Source organism: Bos mutus, chromosome X (assembly GCF_027580195.1).
Source record: "Bos mutus isolate GX-2022 chromosome X, NWIPB_WYAK_1.1, whole genome shotgun sequence".
NCBI classification, from domain to species: Eukaryota; Metazoa; Chordata; class Mammalia; order Artiodactyla; family Bovidae; genus Bos; species Bos mutus.
This window is the reverse complement of record NC_091646.1, coordinates 67,004,895-67,025,927: the sequence shown is the minus strand read 5'-3', so window position 1 is coordinate 67,025,927 and position 21,033 is coordinate 67,004,895. Positions and strand designations below refer to the sequence as shown.

General features: G+C 38.3%; 1 protein-coding gene across 2 annotated transcripts in view; it reads right to left on the bottom strand.

Annotated features, from left to right (window-relative positions):
* Positions 1-21,033, bottom strand: part of ABCB7 (ATP binding cassette subfamily B member 7) — a 166,117-nt gene that overhangs the window by 63,978 nt on the left and 81,106 nt on the right. For both annotated transcript variants that reach the window (XM_070365367.1, XM_005890529.3), the window contains exon 2: positions 1,371-1,448. In XM_070365367.1, the coding sequence (XP_070221468.1) occupies positions 1,371-1,448 (78 nt within the window). The remainder of the gene's footprint in view (positions 1-1,370; positions 1,449-21,033) is intronic.

Here is a 21,033-nt window from a genome sequence, read left to right as displayed (position 1 = left end):
ACAAACCTATCTACAAATTTCTCAACTAGTCTTGAAAATATCCAAACATCTTACCTTTTATAATTTTTTAAAAAGCCCTAGATTACTTATCAGTCTAAAAAAATTTTTAATCATTTGGAAAATATACAATAGTTGAAAAGATAGTAAAGATTAAGCTTTTTAAAATTTTAGGCTTGCTAATTTGAAAGTGTTTCCTCAAAAAATACTTAATGAAGTACACAGATATAATAATGCTTCTTCAGTAGCCATAATAATAATTAGTGAACAAAGGCATAGTTCTTTACAATCACAACTGTGTATCAATACTGAATCCTAAGAGTATCAGCTCAGGGCCAAGCTATGAAAGTGGAATTACAGAAATCAAAAGTACCTTCTTGTGCTCATCAGTTGAGACCCAAAAAATAATTGCCATAAATGGGTCACTGATTTTTGGATCAACAATCGTAAAGCATTTTTAAAGGAAAAACATCAAAAAGTAATATTTACTGTGACAATGTCATTTTGTGACTTTTTTTTCCCTTTAAAAGGCTAATAAGCTATATCAAGGGGTCTGGTAAATAACTCACAAGATAATGAGGTCATCAACAAAGCAAAATATTTTATATATTTATAAAATAAAAATAAATAGTAGTGTCTAAACAATGAGAAGATCAAGCACATTCTCTCTTAACTTAAAACTTTAATAATGGAAAACCTAATTCATATCTACAGCTTCTGCATAAATCAGAACAATGCCTTGTACCTTAATGGGAAATAACTGTTAAACAGAAAGAAAAAATAAAGGAAGTACTACTCAGGAGCTAGACTGTCTTCTAATTTTCTTGTCTTTCTATCTTAAGAGATTTATTTGTCTCATTTTAAAGCACTGAGAATTTTTAAAGGTGTCTTTCACTTACATTAGCAATGAAAATCAACCCTCATTAACATGTAAACTCAGCATTACCTATCCCACGGACTCTAATAAGCTTAGAGTCCCTTGATATTCTGCTATGTGAACATCTTCTAAGGTAAAAAGAAACTTTACTCACTTAAAAAATGTACAGCATTCCATACATCACATACAAATTACCAGGATAAATTTAAGCATCAACAAGCTGCCATTACATTTATAAAAGTTTTCTAAAAGCGTTACTCTTGTTGGCATTGATCTCGAAAGATTCAAATATCTCTCTCCAGGGGTAGAAAAATATCAGGATTTCTTTCTCCATTTCCAGTAGCAGAAATATATCTTGTTATTCATCTTGCCAGTATTTAGAAAAAAAATGAAAAGGAAAATTATTTGAAAAATATGTAATATAAATTAGAAAATGCTCAAAGGGCTTACACATTTTTCCTAGCTATATGTAGAAGAAATGTCTGCTTCATCTTACCCTTGTAGCATCTAATAACTCTCTTGAATTGTCTTTTCCTAGTCTCCGCCATGTAGTATGTCTTAATAACTCTGAGATCTGCAGAAGAGAATAAAAAAAGAGGTCAGAAATTTCAGAGTGGACAGTTAATATTCAAATATTTCTTTTATAGCCCAGGTGCTGTGCTGTGCTTAGTCACTTAGTCATGTCCAACTCTTTATGACCCCAAGGACTGTAGCCTACCAGGCTCCTCTGTCCATGAGGATTACTGTTCATAAACATGCATAAACTAAAACCATAGCCAATATGAGAAAGATGCTTCTAACACATATCTAAAATGGCAAAAAATATGTGGTCCAGATATAAAGTAAATTATATTACCCATTAAAAGTATCAAACTGTACTTTCCATTTGCCCTCTTTCTCCCTAGGTTTCTCTTTGTTTCTGAAAGCCTCTGAAGTCTTCAACCCCATTTCTTAAATGGTTTCTCTGCCCTTATCAAACACTCCTCCCTTTACTGAACTTTATTATGTGCTCCTTCTTTAGTCTTAATTCTGAATGCTAAATTTACATAATGGTCATATGATCAGTTTTGTTAAGGTTTATAACCAGGTGATAGACTCTTGGGCCAATCTGTTGTGTTGATAATACTCCAAAAGTGGAGTTGAAAGAAAGCAGAAAAAAATAGACATCTCTAAAACGGACATGAAAGTGAAAGTGAAAAGAAAGTGAAGTCGCTCAGTTATGTCCGACTCATTGCGACCCCATGGACTGTAGCCTACCAGGCTCCTCTGTCCATGGGATTTTCCAGGCAAAAGTGCTGGAGTGGATTGCTATTTCCTTCTCCGGGGGATCTTCCCGACCCAGAAATTGAACCCGGGTCCCCCGCATTGCAGGCAGATGCTTTACTGTCTGAGCCACCAGGGAAGCCCCAAATGGACATACATCCTTCTAAAATGCACCATCAATTTAGTGAAGAAAAATTTGCATCTTAGGTTAAGAATCTCCCAAAAAGCAGGTAATACGTGGGCTTTCCCTAAGCTACAAATGAGTTGTAGAAATGATTAATGTTTTCATATAAAAGTCAATGCTGTACACTGCAAAAGAGCAAAAATTAAATCAACCAAAAAAACAACCTCCATACACACACAAAAAAGCTAATCAAATTATTGAGAAAATTAGTTGCTTTCTAGAATGTAACCAGTAGGAGCAGTTTCTGTTTGTGTCTACTTGTAAATAGGGACTTCCCAGGTGGTGCAGTGGTAAAGAATCTGCCTGCCAATGCAGGAGATGCAAAAGAAAAGGTTCAACCCCTGGGTCAGGAAGATCCGCTGGAGGGCATGGCTACCCACTCCAATATTCTTGCCTGGAAAATCCACAGACAGAGCAGCCTGGCAGGCTACAGTCTGGGGGGTCGCAAAGAGTCGGACACAACTGAGCACATACTTGTAAATATATAGGCATTCCCTAAATTATAAAAATTTCAAAAATACTAATAGCTATTTGCACTGTCTTGCCAAGCCCAAGCTCCTACAACATGCAATGCACCCTCAAATCTGTACAAGACTTCTATTGTGAATGATGCCTTTCTAGTGCTTATGTCAATTGTTCTCCTTACAGCTTTTTACCATGCTAAGACCTCAAACAAGCTTTACTCCCTCACTGTCCTATTTTTCATAACCCCCCAGTTCAAGTAACTATAAATCAAGTAAGATATTGCACATGTTTACACATGCATATACAATTTAATCTTCTTTGCCTTTCAAAATTTGCCCTGTTATCTCATGATGACTATCTTCTTTATTCTCTCTCAAAACACTGCCTCTATATTGTAAATAAGCAAAAGATAAATGTTGCTGATACACTCAAATTAACAACAAAAACATACTTTCTAAAGTGACATTAGTCAAAATAAAGAAAATTTACCATAAAATCTACGTAAGCCCCTGAAAGTACCCATAAAACCCCTTCAAATTTTCTAGCTATCTATCCTTCTCTAATCAAACCATATTTCCCTTATGCATCAGGATTCAATGTAAATACTTTCTAAATGTCCATATTCACAAAGAACTTCATACTAAGACAGCATTGTAAAATTATGAACTATTTCAGGCATATAAAAAGCTTGGAAAATAATGAATACAATATGTATTCACTACCCCACCTAAGAAATAACAGATAAAAAGAAAGACCTTGACATGCTCCTCTACAATGTCATCTCTTTCCTGATCCCCAGAGAAAATCATTTAAAACATCTTTCATTGCAAAAGCAAAAACAACAGTCACATAATGTGTTAACTCCTTTTGAGGGCTAGTCCCATCACTATTTAAAATATAATCTCTACAAAAAAAATGCTCTGATTTCCAAACAGACTTACAAACACTTCTGAAACAATGTATTTGTAAGTTAGGGATTACCTCTACTATTAAAAGGACTTCCCTGGTGGCTCAGATGGTTAAGCATCTGTCTACAATGTGGGAGACCCGGGTTCGATCCCTGGGTTGGGACGATCCCCTGGAGAAGGAAATGGCAATCCACTCCAGTTCTATTGTCTGGAAAATCCCATGGACAGAGGAGCCTGGTAGGCTACAGTCCATGGGGTCGCAATGAGTCAGACACAACTGAGTAACTTCACTTTCACTTTCTACTATTAAAATGCTGGAGAAAAGAGTTTATAGCAAAAAAAACTACTTAAAAATGGAGAAGGCGAGAGAAGGGACATATGTATACCTATGTCTGATTCAGGTTGATGTTTGGCAGAAACCAACACAATTCTGTAAAGCAATTATCCTTCAATTACAAATTAAATAAATCTTTTAAAAAGTCAAAAAATGAAGAAGGGCAACAAGAGAAAATAAGATGATTAATTCTTTAAAACTTGATTAGAAAATTAGAGGGTTGAACTAGATGCTCTAAGGTCCCTTTTAACTCTAAAATTCTGTGATTTTTATGGAATAAAATGATAGTGCTGCAGTTATTAACTGAATTTTAAAAAGCTTAACTAGGATTATACTTATTTCTTCAACAAATCTAGCATCTGATTTTATTTATAACCCCACCCCTCAAAAGATACACACAAAAATAAACCATATATTACTGAAAATAATAGACATGACCAATGTACACAGATACTATACAAATGCAGTATACTGGAAATAACAATCTGCCAGTCTGATTGAAGAGGCAGACAGGTTAAAACACTGGAGAGTCATGTTTATTTTACCTAAAAAAGAAGAAATTTTGGCAGAGCCTAAAAGTCAAAGATTCTGTGGCATCCAAGCATAATAATGTATGCTCTCATTTTGATCAGCACTATTTGTCCACTAATTAATATAAATATTAATCTTTGACAGTTGCATAGGCACAATATTTTACTATGTGTAGACGTTCAATTATTACTTACAAAAATATTATCAACACTAAAACCATCAACCTAGTAGACAGAACTACCTCCATGTAATGAGACTAAGACTCAAGCAAGCAAACCTATTTCAATTACATTTTTCCTTTAAGATAAAAATTACATTTTACTAAAAAATAATCCTATTGGGCTTCCCTGGTGGCTCAGTGGTAAAGAATCCCCCTGCCAATGCAGGAGACACAGGTTCAATCCCTGATCTGGAAAGATACCACAGCCGGAAGCATTTAAGCCCGGGCACCACAACTACTGAGCCTGTGCTCTAGAGCCTGAGAGCCACAACTACTGAGCCCCTGCTCTAGAGGTCACCATGCCACAACTACTGAAACCCACTCGCCCTAGAGAACAAGCTCTGCAAGAGAAAAGCCACTTCAATGAGAAGCTTGTGCTCCACAACTAGAGAGTATCCCCTGCTCACTGCAACTAGAGAAAAGCCAATGCAGCAATGGAGACCCACCACGGTGAAAAAATAAATTAATTAATTAAACCAAAAAATAATCCTATTATATAATGTTTTTAGTGACTATTAAATATGATTGTATCCTTTTTATTTATTTGCTGCACAGTCTTTAGTTGCAGTGAGTGGGGGTTACTCTCTAGTTGTGGTATGCATACTTCTCATTGCAGTGGCTTTTTTTGTTGCAGAGCATGGGCTCTAGAGTTCTCAGGCTTCAGTAGTTGCAGCACATGGGCTCAGCAGTTGTGGCTCCTGAGTTCTAGAGAACAGGTTCAATAGTTGTGGTGCACAGGTTAAACTGCTCCACAGCATGCGATATCTATCCCGATCAGGGATCACATTGACAGGAGACGTGGGTATGATCATTCTTTACCATTGAGTCCCCAGGAAAGCCCAAATGTATCCTTTTTAGAATAGTTATTTTTCATAATACAAGTTATGTTCAGTGTTTATGGCACTTTCAGTTCAGTTCAGCCGCTAAGTCGTGTCCGACTCTTTGCAACCCCAATGAATCGCAGCACGCCAGGCCTCCCTGTCCATCGCCAACTCCCGGAGTTCACTCAGACTCATGTCCATCGAGTCAGTGATGCCATCCAGCCGTCTCATTCTCTGTCGTCCCCTTCTCCTCCTGCCCCCAATCCCTACCAGCATCAGAGTCTTTTCCAATGAGTCAAATCTTCCCATGAGGTGGCCAAAGTACTGGAGTTTCAGCTTTAGCATCATTCCTTCCAAAGAAATCCCAGGGCTGATCTCCTTCAGAATGGACTGGCTGGATCTCCTTGCAGTCCAAGGGACTCTCAAGAGCCTTCTCCAACACCACAGTTCAAAAGCGTCAATTCTTCAGCGCTCAGCCTTCTTCACAGTCCAACTTTCACATCCATACATGACCACAGGAAAAACCATATCCTTGACTAGACGAACCTTTGTTGGCAAAGTAATGTCTCTGCTTTTGAATATGCTATCTAGGTTGGTCATAACTTTCCTTCCAAGGAGTAAGCGTCTTTTAATTTCATGGCTGCAGTCACCATCTGCAGTGATTTTGGAGCCCCCCAAAATAAAGTCTAACACTGTTTCCACTGTTTCCCCATCTATTTGCCATGAAGTGATGGGACCAGATGCCATGATCTTAGTTTTCTGAATGTTGAGCTTTAAGCCAACGTTTTCACTCTCCTCTTTCACTTTCATCAAGAGGCTTTTTAGTTCCTCTTCACTTTCTGCCATAAGGGTGGTATCATCTGCATATCTAAGGTTATTGATATTTCTCCCAGCAATCTTGATTCCAGCTTGTGCTTCATCCAGCCCAGAGCTTCTCATGATGTACTAATAAGCAGGGTGACAGTATACAGCCTTGATATACTCCTTTTCCTATTTGGAACCAGTCTGTTGTTCCATGTCCAGTTCTAACTGTTGCTTCCTGACTTGCATATAGGTATCTCAAGAGGCAGGTCAGGTGGTCTGGTATTCCCAACCATTAACAAATGTTAAAAAAAATTCTTAGCACAGAGGCCTTGTAAACATAGATGGCATACTGGACTTGGCCCAATGGCCATTAACTGCTGATAACCTGCTCTTGATGATTTCTAAAATCCCTGCAGCTTCTAAGGATTCTCACAATGACACAGCAAAACAAAACACTTTCAGAAAAAAATCACTATCATAAAAAATAATCTCACGAACAAAAATTATCCACAGAATTCCCCCTTTTTTTTTAATCAATTTTCCTTTTTGTCTACCAATTTTTACATCTCTGAGGGCATAACATCAGCAGCAGGCCTATTTAGTAGTTTGCACAAAATTCTTCATATATTTGTTTAGGCAACTTCTGTGAAGAAAGTTTAGACTTCATTCCCCATTCATATAAGAAACTCTTTGTCATTACAAAACCTGTTAACTTTTTCATATGTTTCATCTAAGTGATGGGAAATTTCATGCTGTTTACTAATAAAGTAATAAAGAATTACAAGGCATTTGCCAAATTCAGGGCAATAAAACCTAATGACTCAATGTTAACAGGTAAAACAAACAAACAAACAAAAAAAAAAAAACAAAAAAACACACAAAACTTCAGAACCAGTTCATTTTTAAATCATGAAATTAGGGAGAAAATACACAAAGAGAACCTTATCATATTAAAAGTAATTCACCAAGGGCATATTTTAGAGACATTTAATTAGTGGATTATTTCACTGGGCTGACTTCCAAGAACTTTAGGAAACTGGTATAAATCTCTGTGCTTCTAAGATTCCTAGCCCTATTGTGTTTGTGCACAGAATGGAGACATTACTACACACAGTGCAGCTGCAATGCTGAGATAATATGAAAGAAGTTGAGAAAGTAGAATTGGACCTATTTTTTGCTACTTTACAGTTTCAACTTCCATGTTTTTATATTTATTAATATGGACTTTGGAGAAAATTCTGAAGTACATTTCTTAACTCTAAGTTTCATTGTGGACAATGTGAATCACTAGCAAATCTGACACTTTTGTTTAGTAATATTTTTGTATAAATGCTCTCATTATGTTTGCTGCTTTTCACGGATATATCAGATTGCCACTGGTGAGCAAATTACCTGGGGAAATTACACAAAACTCATACAGGATAGAGTTTTCATTTACTTGCATCATTCTGCAAGGCTCACTTATGCAGGTCGTATACAAAATAGTTTTCTTTATGTGCATTCCAAAAAAATCTAATAACAGGCAGTCCTTTGGTAGAAAAGACATAATCTTTGCTTATAACATAGGTAAAGATTTAAAATATTGATATAAACATAAAACCAATTCCCAGACATATAAATGATACCTAAAAAGCTTCAGATGACCACTAGATGAAAAAGGTATTTTAAGGAAGGTATTTGGTTTTGTGTATTTTAAATCCCTTCAGATTTATTCATATTTAGTTTCTTTCTTGCATGCTAAAAGTTAAGTTCTACTATAGAGGTTGGTAAACACACACAGTTGGGGCTGATAGCAATCTGCCATTCCCTTCAACATAGGTGTCTCCTCTTTATCGTTTTGCTACCTCTTTTTTTCTCTCTTATAATGTGCTAGTAGATTTTTCTTTCTCTTCTATCTGCCTATTTTGTTAACCATTAGTTTAGTTCTTCTCGTGGCACTCAAACCTGAGAAGGTTGCTAGCCTCTACTCCATTATCTCCTCATGGTCTTATCGAACAGAGACAAGATGGAGAACATAACTGTAATATTTCTGATAACAAAATTATTGTACAAGAAAACTTAGTTTTACAGAAGAAAAAAAATGAACCTTTTCAAAAGATACTTCACCCCTTCAAATATACATACACAAAAATTTCTTAATTTTGCTGTCTTTCATTTCTCTCTTTGAGCCCTGAAAACTGTTAAAGAGTTTTTTTCTAAAACTATCCACTCTTCTTCTCACTTGCACTTTGAAAATTCATAAGGTGACCATAATTCATACAATGGCTAGAACATTTATTCTCATATAATGTCAGGAAGAAACTAACAGCTCTCTTACAAATATTTTACGGGCTTTATTTTTCCAAATGTCTTCAAGAGAAGCAACCTAGAGCCTTAAAGTCACTTTAAAACTATTTCAAGAGTAAACAAATCTTGCTCTAAATTGCCATATTAACATTCTTAAGTTGGATACACAGTTGCAATACAAAAAGGTTTTTATCTTACACACCGTACACAACAAATTTAAATAAGTGTTCATTACGTTTTCGAAGTTTATAAGCTAAAGCTAACAGATGTGGGCAAAAATATCACAGAAAGACCAATGCAAAGGTAGGATATAGCTTGATCACCTTTCCACCATCATTCACCCAAAAACACCCTTAAATTTTAGTTCATTCCTTGAGATGCGTAGCCCAGAATAGAACAGCAGATTAGCTGAGGGCCAGAGTACTTAGCATTTTACCCCTTTTTGTATTTTAATTTGGATTTGTTTGCTGAGATACTTTTGCATTATGAAGCAACATGGATTATAAGCAGCTATGCTGTCTACAGCCATACCACCCTGACTTCACCTGATCTTGTCAGATACTGGAAGCTAAGCAGGGTCTGCCTGGATAGTACTTGGATGGGAGAAGCAGCTTTACTATAACCATTATAGTATAATCTTAACTATAACCATAATAAGAAGCACAACAGCTACCATTCACTAAACAATCATTATTTGGCTGGCCTTTTGCCTAATACTACATTATCTCATTTAATTCTCACTACATGGACATCACCAGATGGTCAACAATGAAATCAGACTGATTATATTCTTTGCAGCCAAAGATGGAGAAGCTCTATACAGTCAGCAAAAATAAGACTAGGAGCTGACTGGCTCAGATCATGAACTCCTTATTGCCAAATTCAGAGTTAAATTGAAAAAAGTAGGGAAAGCCACTAGACCATTCAGTTATGACCTAAATCAAACTCCTTATGATTAAACAGTGGAATTGAGAAATAGATTTAAGGGACTAGATCAGATAGATAAGAGTGCCTGATGAACTATGGACAGAGGTTCAAGACATTGTACAGGAGACAGGGATCAAGACCTACCCATGGAAAAGAAAAAAAAAAAAAAAAAGGCTGTCTGGGGCGGCCTTACAAACAGCTGTGAAAAGAAGGGACATGAAAAGCAAAGGAGAAAAGGAAAGATATAACCATCTGAATGCAGAGTTCAAAAGAATAGCAAGGAGACATAAGAAAGCCTTCCTCAGCAATCAATGCAAAGAAATAGAGGAAAACAACAGAATGGGAAAGACTAGAGATGTCTTCAAGAAAATTAGAGATACCAAGGGAACATTTCATGCAAAGATGGGCTCGATAAAGGACAGAAATGGTATGGACCTAACAGAAGCAGAAGATATTAAGAAGTGGCAAGAATACACAGAAGAACTCTACAAAAAAGATCTTCACGACCCAGATAATCACGATGGTGTGATCACTCACCTAGAGCCACACATCCTGGAATGTGAAGTCAAGTGGGCCTTAGGAAGCATCACTAAAAACAAAGCTAGTGGAGGTGATGGAATTCCAGTTGAGCTATTTCAAATCCTGGAAGATGATGCTGTGAAAGTGCTGCACTCAATTATGCCAGCAAATTTGGGAAACTCAGCAGTGACCACAGGACTGGAAAAGGTCAATTTTCATTCCAATCCCAAAGAAAGGCAATGCCAAAGAATGCTCAAACTACCACACAATTGCACTCATCTCACACGCTAATAAAGTAATGCTCAAGCCCGGCTTCAGCAATACGTGAACTGTGAACTTGTAGATGTTCAAGCTGGTTTTAGAAAAGGCAGAGGAACCAGAGATCAAATTGCCAACATCTGCGAAAAAGCAAGAGAGTTCCAGAAAAACATCTATTTCTGCTTTATTGACTATGCCAAAGCCTTTGACTGTGTGGATCACAAGAAACTGGAAAAGTCTGAAAGAGATGGGAATATCAGACCACCTGACCTGCCTCTTGAGAAATCTGTATGCAGGTCAGGAAGCAACAGTTAAAACTAGACATGGAACAACAAACTGGTTCCAAATAGGAAAAGGAGTACATCAAGGCTGTATATTGTCACCCTGCTTATTTAACTTCTATGCAGAGTACATCATGAGAAACGCTGGACTGGAAGAAACACAAGCTGGAATCAAGATTGCCGGGAGAAATATCAATAACCTCAGATATGCAGATGACACCACCTTTATGGCAGAAAGTGAAGAGGAACTCAAAAGCCTCTTGATGAAAGTGAAAGAGGAGAGTAAAAACGTTGGCTTAAAGCTCAACATTCAGAAAACGAAGATCATGGGATCCGGTCCCATCACTTCATGGCAAATAGATGGGGAAACAGCGGAAAGAGTGTTAGACTTTATTTTTTTGGGCTGCAAAATCACTGCAGATGGTGATTGCAGCCATGAAACTAAAAGACGCTTACTCCTTGGAAGGAAAGTTATGACCAACCTAGACAGCATATTAAAAAGCAGAGACATTACTTTGCCAACAAAGGTCCGTCTAGTCAAGGCTATGGTTTTTCCTGTGATCATGTATGGATGTGAGAGTTGGACTGTGAAGAAGGCTGAGCGCTGAAGAATTGATGCTTTTGAACTGTGGTGCTGGGGAAGACTCTTGAGAGTCCCTTGGACTTCAAGGACATCCAACCAGTCCATTCTAAAGGAGATCAGTCTTGGGTGTTCATTGGAGGGACTGATGCTGAAGCTGAAACTCCAATACTTTGGCCACCTCATGCGAAGCGTTGACTCATTGGAAAAGACTCTGATGCTGGGAGAGATTGGCGGCAGGAGGAGAAGGGGATGACAGAGGATGAGATGGCTAGATGGCATCACCAACTCGATGGACAAGAGTTTGGGTGAACTCCGGGAGTTGTTGAGGGACAGGGAGGCCTGGCGTGCTGCAATTCATGCGGTCGCAGAGTCAGACACGACTGAGCAACTTAACTGAACTGAACTGATAATCCTACAGGGTATCGACTATTATTACTATTCCCATTATACAAACTAGATACTGAGGCTCTGAAAGACTACCATGCTCAAATCCATACAGCTAGTAAGTGGTGGAATGGAGACGGACATTTCTGACATTATCAGTACTAACAATATCAACATTGTCATTGGATCTAGTGGGTTTACTCTAGATCATGGGAAAAGCAAGAGAATTCCAGAAAAACATCTACTTTTACTTTATTGACTATGCCAAAGCCTTTGTGTGAATCACAACAAACTGTGGAAAATTCTTAGAGAAATAGACATACCAGACCATCTTACCTGCCTCCTGAGAAATCTTTATGCAGGTCAAGATGCAACAGTTATAACTGGGCATTGAACTACAGATTGGGGCCAAATTGTGAAAGGAGTACATCAAGGCTGTATATTGTCACCCTGCTTATTTAACTTCTCTGCAGAGTACATCATGAGAAACGCTGGGCTGGATGAAGCACAAGCTGGAATCAAGATTGCTGGGAGAGATATCAATAACTTCAGATATGCAGATGACACCACCCTTATGGCAGAAAATGAAGAAGAACTAAACAGCCTCTTGATGAAAGTGAAAGAGGAATGTGAAAAAGCTGGCTTAAAACTCAACATTGAAAAAACAAAGATCATGGCATCCAGTCCCATCGCTTCATGTCAAATCGATGGGGAAACAATGGAAACAATGACAGACTTTATTTACTTGGGCTCCAAAATCACTGCAGATGGTGACTGCAGCCATGAAATTAAAAGACACTTACTCCTTGGAAGGAAAGTTATGACCAACCTAGACAGCATATTAAAAAGCAGACATATTAGTTTCCTGACAAAGGTCTGTCTAGTCAAAGCTATGGTTTTTCCAGTAGTCATGTATCCATGTGAGAGCTGGACTATAAAGAAAGCTGAGTGCTGAAGAATTGATGCTTTTGAACTGTGGTGTTGAAGAAGACTCTTGAGAGTCCCTTGGACTGAAAGGAGATCCAACCAGTCCACCCTAAAGCAAATCAGTTCTGAATATTCTTTGGAAGGTCTGATGCTGAAGCTGAAGCTGAAGCTCCTATACTTTGGCCACCTGATGCAAAAAACTGACTCATTGGAAAAGACCCTGAGGCTGGAAAAGATTCAAGGCGGGAAGAGAAGGGGACGACAGAGGATGAGATGGTTGGATAGTACCACCGACTCGATGGACATGAGTTTGACTAAGCTCTGGGAGTTGGTGATGGACAGGGAAGCCTGGCGTGCTGCAGTCCATAGTGTCACAGAGTCAGACATGAATGAGCGACTGAACTGAACTGAACTGAATTTACTCTTCCTGATGGATAACCCTGAAATGCCTAGGTTAATTTTTCTGTTGTTAACAAGGAAGACATTCCATTGTTTGTTTGCTTTTTTTTTGGTAAAAAATATCAACACAACTGTGTGTTAAACATAAAGGGCAACATCACCAAAAGTGGCTTTTGGTGGATGTTGGTGAAACTTCACAAAAGTGTACGTGCACTAAAACAATGATTAAGCTGTCAAAAACTGACAAAAACAATTTTTCTAAAACTTCTGGAATCAACCAAAAAATGTACAGCAAGTAGGGAATTGCATAATGAGGAAAGAAATTGCTAAATTTCAGCAGAGAACATTATGACATTTGTGCATACTCACCTACCATATCCCATTCCCCAGATCAGAGGTATCTCTCATTCCTCATATGGCTGGCTGCTACCAGAGGTTGAAATGTGAGGCTCCTTGCTCAAATAATTATGGATGTGTTTTTTAAACTGTCTGGCAGCTTGCTCAGGGGCTTACCTTGTTGTGCATCCTTCAGAACTCTCTTCAGGCTGGAAGTGTTTAATGTTGTTTATTGTAAAGCATATAAAATACACATACTAGCTGCAGATGCCTGGAGCAAGAGATAATGGGGCAAGCAGGAGAAAGAATATAAGTCTAGGAAGAGAGTCTGGGGCAGGAGGTACATGGGAAAATAAGGACTTCTTAAGAGTAGAAATGTTATATTTTTAAAAAAGTAATGAAAGATAAATAAAGGAACACAAAAGTATATTAACATTATTTAATATGATGTGGATAGTGACTGCAGCCATAAAATTAAAAGATGCTTGTTCCTTGGAAGAAACGCTATGACAAACCTAGACAGCACATTTAACAGCAGAGACATTACTTTGCCAACAAAGGTCCATATAGTAATAGCTATGGCTTTTCCAGTGGTCATGTATGGATGTGAGAGCTGGACCAAAAAGAAGGCTGATTGCTTATTGGCCTTTTGGCTAAGATCACATGTAGAAAGCTGGCTGCTAAAGAATTGATGATTTTGAACTGTGGTGCTGGAAAAGACTCTTGAGAGTCCCCTGGACTATGAGGAGATCAAACAAATCAATCCTAAAGGAAATCAACCCTGAATGTTCATTGAAGGACTGATGCTGAAGCTGAAGCTCCAATACTTTGGCCACCTGATGCAAAGAGCTGACTTATGGGAAAAAACCTTGTTGCTGGGAAAGATTAAACACAGGAGGAGAAGGGGACGACAGAGGATGCAATGGTTGGATGGCATCATCAACTCAATGGACATGAGTTTGAGCATCCTCCAGGAGACAGTGGAGGACAGGGAAGCCTGCAGTCCTTGGGGCTGCAGAGAGTCAGACACAACTGAGTGACTGAACAACAACATTGACCAAAACACTGTTATGAGAATTCCATAGTACAGTGAAGAAGCTGAAGTAACCCCCAACAAGGACAAAGTCAAGAACAATGCAATGAAACAAAATGACCAAATTCACTTTATCTACATGAGCCCCTCCCCCAACCCAGCAGAGCTCAGTGCCAAGACAGATTACTCAGACTTGCAACTTCAGGGGAAAAGAGGGCATGCAACCTGTCACCCACATCTCAGAACTATAGAGTGCTGCCCAAGGTATTGGATTCTCTCTCAGCTTACTCAGAATGCTGATGGACCAGAACAGTTTAGATGCTTGCAGGCAGCTATGAGCATAGGAAACCTGGCATGGCTTTGTGTAATTGGAAGGAGGCATGCATCCTGAGGCTTCCCTTCTGACAGTGAAGGAGAGAAGTGCAAGAAACATGTGTTCAATATACAACTTTCAGAGTGCTGCCCAAGAGACTAGTTTCTATCTCCCCTCATTTGAAGCTCTGACAGAACCAGCATAGTTTGGATTCCTGGCAAATGCTGAGAATGATGGTAAGTGGAAAAGCAGTGTGCTGTGGGTAGCATACTCAGCTTTATTAGAAGGTTCACAACTTGAGACTTCTACTTTTGAAGGGAGAGAAAAGAGTGGACCCTGCATCCAATATTCTGATTTTTCAGGGGGCTGTCCTAGAGACTGGTTTCTGTCTTGACCAACTCAGAGTGTAGATTAGACCTGGCATATAATAGATACCTGGTACAGCTAAAAACAAAAAAAACTACCTTGATGATATACAACTGTTTCAGAGAACCAGCAATACAGCATACAGACACCAGAGCAAGCAAGAGATTATGAGGTTCTGAAAAGAGAAACCAACAAATCACTCTAATTAGAAATCTACAAACACAGGTTGCCAGAATTTTGAGCTGGGATGACTGGTGTAGGTCTTTCCCTGTCAGTGCCAGCACATAAAAGACTAGATGACATGGCTATTTCTTCAAAGGTGCAGATATCAATACAAAGCTAAAAGGAACACAAAAAGGGGGGAATAAGGTCCAATCAAAGGGACAAAATAAAGCTCCAGAAACTGATACTAATGAAATCAAGGTGTATGACTATCCTGACAAAAAGTTCAAGATAACTGTCATAAAAATGCTCAATGAAAAAATTGCTCAATGAGGTTGGGAAAATTACGGATGAATGAGACTATCAAGAGAGAAAATATAAAAAAGAAAATAAATTTGGAGATATTTAATACAAAAACTGAACTAAAAAATTCAATGCCTGGGTTCAACAATATATGCAATATGCAATATATATGATCAGATTTGACCATATAGAAGAATCAGCCAATAATGAAGAAAGGTCATTTGAAATTATCCAGTCAGATTAAAAATGAAAAAGAATGAAAAAGAACACAGAAGGATTAAGGAACTTAAATGACCACATAAAATGAATCACCCTTCATATTATGGGAATCTCAGAACTAGAAGAGAGAGAGAAAGATACATAAAGGGATTATTTAAAGGATAAGAGCTGAAAACTTGCCAAATCTGGAAATGGAAATGGACAACCAGACTCAAGAAGCCTAAAAATGACCACTAAAGATGAATCCAAAGAAGACTCCAAAGAAGTTCACATCACGACATTATAATCAAACTATCAAAAGTCAAGGACAAAGAGAATTTTTTCCAAAGTGAGAATTTTAAACACAGAAAGATTAAAGTGACTCATCACATAAAAGGGAGCCCCCAACAGGACTTATAGCAGACTTCTCATCAGAAACTTCACAGACCAGAAGGGAGTGAAATGATGCATTCAAATTGATGAAAAGAAAAAAAAAAATGCCTACCAAGAACACTATACCCAGTAAAACTCTACTTCAAAAAATGAGAGATAAAGACTTACAGATAAACAAAAACTGAGAGCATTTGTCAATGCTAGACCTGATATAAGTTATCATAAGGGAATTCTTCAAGTTGAAACAAAAGGACACTAAACAACAACATAAAAACATGTGAAACTATGAAGCCAGCTGGGAAAAGTAAAGACATAGACAAAGAAATGCTACAACAATGTAAAAGTGGTACAAATATCACTTTTTCTAGTATTTGAGTTAAAAAAAACCCATAAATAATAACTATAAAAAGATATAATTCTGATATCAAAAATATAAAGTATGTGGGAGATGGTAAAACTAGCTTTTATAAATGATCAACATGAAGTTGTTATTAGCATAAACTATACTGCTATGTTTAATGAAAGTTCATGATAACTACAAAGAAAATGCCTATAGAATATACATAAAAGAAAACAAGGATCAAAAAATATTACTACAAAAAACAAAGCAACCAACCAAACACAAAGGAAACAAGGAAAGTGGGACAAATGAGCTTTAAGACAGAACACAATTGACAAAAATGGCAATGGTAAGTTCTTATCTATCAGTAACTACTTTAAATTTTAATAGACATTCTCCAACCAAAAGACATAGAATGGCTAAATGGATTAAAAAATCAGTATCTAACTATATGCTGTCTTACTAGATACTCACTTTAGACTTAAAGACGCATTTAGGCTAAAAGTGAAAGGACAGAAAAAAATATATTCCATGAAAATGGTAACTGTATCAGACCAAATAAACTTTTACCCAAAAACTGTCATGGGAAACAAAGCAGGACATAATATAATAATAATAAAAGTTTCAATTCACCAGGAACATGTAACAGTTATAAATATATATATACCCAACATTAGAGCACCTAAATACATAAAGCAAACTTTCATAGAAATAAAGGGAAAAATACATAGTAACGTATTAACAGATTTTAATATCACACTTTCAATAACTGATAAACATACATATATTCAACATGAAATGAGGGAATGTGAACACTACCACAGACCAGATGGACCTGACTGACAAATGAAATTGTTTCACCTAACAGTACCAGAACAGACATTCTTCTCATCTGCACAAAGAACATTCTCCAGGATAACCACGTATTAGGTCAAAAAACAGATCTTAACAAATTTAAGAAGATTAAAGTCATACAAAATATCTTCTCTGTTCTAAATAAACTGAAATTAGAAATTAATAGGAGAAGGAAAATACAAATAGAAACCACAGTAAAATCACTTTACACCTGTTAGGAATGGTCATTATAGAAAAACAAAACAAACAAGAAAACAAGTGTTGGTGAAGATGTGGAGAAACTGGAACTCTGTGGACTTCTGACAAGAATGTAAAATGGTGCAGCTGGTACAGAACACTATATGGAGGTTTCTCAAAAAATTCAAAATTAAACCACCATATGATCCACCAATCCCAGATCTGAGTATTCATCCTTAAGAACTGAAATCAGGTACTTGAAGTTATATTTGCATGCCCATATTCACTTCAGCATTTTCAGTATTGCCAAAATTCTGGAAGCTATCTAAATATTCATAGATAGATAACTAGATAAAGAAAATATGATATATCCAAACGGTGTAGTATTTTTCATCATTAAAAAAGAAATTGGGAATTCCCTAGCAGTCCATTCATTAAGAATCCATGTTTTCACTGCCTCGTGCCTGGGTTCAATCCACAGTTGGGGTACTAAGATCATAGAAGCCATGTAGCATGGCCAAAAAAAAAGGGAAAAGGTATCTTGTCATATGTGATGACATGAATGAACCTGGAAGATATCATGCTAAGTAAAATAAGCCAGTTGCAGAATGACTAATACTGCATAAAACTCCTTATATGAAGTATCTAAAGTAGTCAAACTCACAAAAGCAGAAAGTAATGTGGTTATCATGGACAGGGAGAAGTGGGAAATGGAAAGTTGATGCTCAATACACATAGTTTCAGTTATGCAAAATGAAAAAGTCCTAGAGATTTCTCATAAAAGAGTGCAATTAAAATTAACAGTACTGTACTACACACCTAAAAATTTTTTAAGAGGGTAGATCTCAGTCTACATGTCTTTTTTTTAAAATCACGATAGAGGAAAAAATAGTTTAAAAACTTATGGAGGAGACGACAACACAGTAGAGGCATAATATTTTCATCTTGAATTCTCATATTACAAACAGATAACTATACAAAACAAAGAACAGAACTTATGAACAAAATACACAACAAAACTAGGACACAGTAAAGTCCCCTTGCACCTCATAACACAACCACAAGGAGAGTTTGGTTCAGCAACATGATCTGCATGGTAATGGCAATTCCATTGCAATAAGCAAATACCATATGCAGACCTGAGACCAGGAAAATACCATATAGTACTCACCAGAAAACACATCGGCCAAATAAGGAACAATAGGTGAAACTGGAAGGGCTTTGGTCCATTCCACTAGTGGATGAATGCAAAGAGTATCCGATAATTAGTTCTAAAGGAGGTGGAACAGCCTAATCCCATGAATGCTAAAAACTGACCAACAAAGGCTCCTTTTGAAGACACAATTCTTAACCCTGGTGGTCCAGTGGTTAAGAATCCACCTGCAAATGCAGGGGACCCACGTTTTATTCCTGGTCCAGAAAGATTCTCCATGATGCAAGAGAACTAAGCTATGTGCCACAACTACTGAGCCCACACTCGAGCCCACAAGGCACAATTACTGAGCCCATGTGCCTGAAACTACTGTAGCTGGCATGCCCTACAACCTGTGCTCTGAAACAAGAGTAGCCATTACAATGAGAAGCCTGCGTGCCACAACTAGAGAGCAGCCCCTGTTCACCACAATTAGAGAAAGCCTGCATGCAGCAACAAAGACCCAGTGCAGTCCAAATAAATAAAAAAATAAATTAAAAAAAAAGACACATTGAGGACAAACTGCATGAAGTGGAATTAAAATTGAGCAGGACTAGGGCAGAAAGGAAAAGAAGACCCAGACAAAGGTAACAATGGGAGAGACCAAATATCACCAAAAAAAAAGGTGAAAAAAAATTTTAAAAAGCTTCACAAAGTTAGAAAAGCTAGCTGAACCAAACTTCCTTCTAAAATCTGAGCCAGAACAGTGTGGATATTCCTTAAAAAACTGGAAATAGAACTGCCATAGAACCAGCAATCCCACTACTGGGCATACACACCGAGGAAACCAGAATTGAAAGAGACATGTGTACCCCAATGTTCATCGCAACACTGTTTATAATAGCCAGGACATGGAAGCTACCTAGATGTCCATCAGCAGACGAATGGATAAGCAAGCTGTGGTACATATACACAATGGAATATTACTCACCCATTAAAAAGAATATACTTGAATCAGTTCTAATGAGGTGGATGAAACTGGAGCCTATTATACAGAGTGAAGGAAGTCAGAAAAACACCAATACAGTATACTAATGCATATATATGGAATTTAGAGAGATGGTAACGATAACCCTATATGCGAGACAGCAAAAGAGACAATGTATAAAACAGTCTTTTGGACTCTGTGCAAAAGGGCGAGGGTGGGATGATCTGAGAGAATAGCATTGAAACATGTATATTATCATATGTGAAACAGATCGCCAGTCCAGGTTTGACGCATGAGACAGGGTGCTCAGGGCTTGTGCACTGGGATGACCCTGAGGGATGGGATGGGGAGGGAGGTTCAGGATGGGGAACACATGTACACCCATGGCTGATTCATGTCAATATATGGCAAAAACCACTACAATACTGTAAAGTAATTAGCCTCCAATTAAAATAAATTAAAAAAATAAATAAAATCTCAGCCAAAGTAATTTCATATGAAAATCAACAGATGGGCAGAGTCAAGATGTCAGTGAGGGAAGACACGGAATCTGTGCCACACCTAGGATACCTAACAGGCACCAGTGGGGAACTTCCTGCAGATAAGTGGACAAGAAGAGACCCAGAGAGAACAGGTACCAGGTAGGAGGAAGTGGAGAAGCTAGAGGCCTGGGGACCAGTGATTGAGGAGCCGCTGGAGGAGGGTGAGCAGTTTTGGTACTGAAAGAAATTTGGGTGCCTGGGGTAGTTTGGGCACCTTTGGGCCCTGGGAGCAGGCTGTCTGCTCACCTGGGAAGGGTTGTATCCTTGGGGATTGAAGATCTACTGGGAAAAGCCCAAGGGGTTCCCGCTTTCACTTTGCAGGAGTGAGAGGCTGCTGGGGAAGGGGAGTAGTTTTGATGCCATAAGTGTTTTGGGTGCCAGGGGCAGTTTGGGCACCTTTGGACACTAGGAGCAGTGTGCCTGCTTGCCTGGGAGAGGTTGGGATCCTTGGGGATTGGAGTATCCACTGGGAAAAGCTCCTGGGTTCCCCTTTAACTTTGCTGTGACTGAGGGGCTGCTGGGGAAGGGGGAGAAGTTCTGGCACCAGAAGCAATTTAGAAGCTTCTAGGTACTGAGAGAGATGTATCTGCTCCACTGGGAGAGAGAGAGATCTCTGAAGGGATAGAAAGATTCACTGGGTAAGCCCATGGGGTTCCCCTTTCATTTGGCCCTGGGATACATTCTGGAGCCCAGGGGCTTGAACATCTGCCCTCCAGGGCCCTCTCTATTCACCTGCAGAGCCCTTTGCCCTCTGGGGCATACTACACTCTTCAGGGACCTCTCCACCGGGGGAGGCTCCTGTAAGGAGATAAAAATGCCTGCTGGCTTGGGAAGTCACCTGCAGGGTTGCAGGAACAGGGAACTGCCTAGTGTCACTCTCCCAACTCAGCCCTGGAGCCTCCTAAGGCCCCCAGGCTGAGCCCTCTG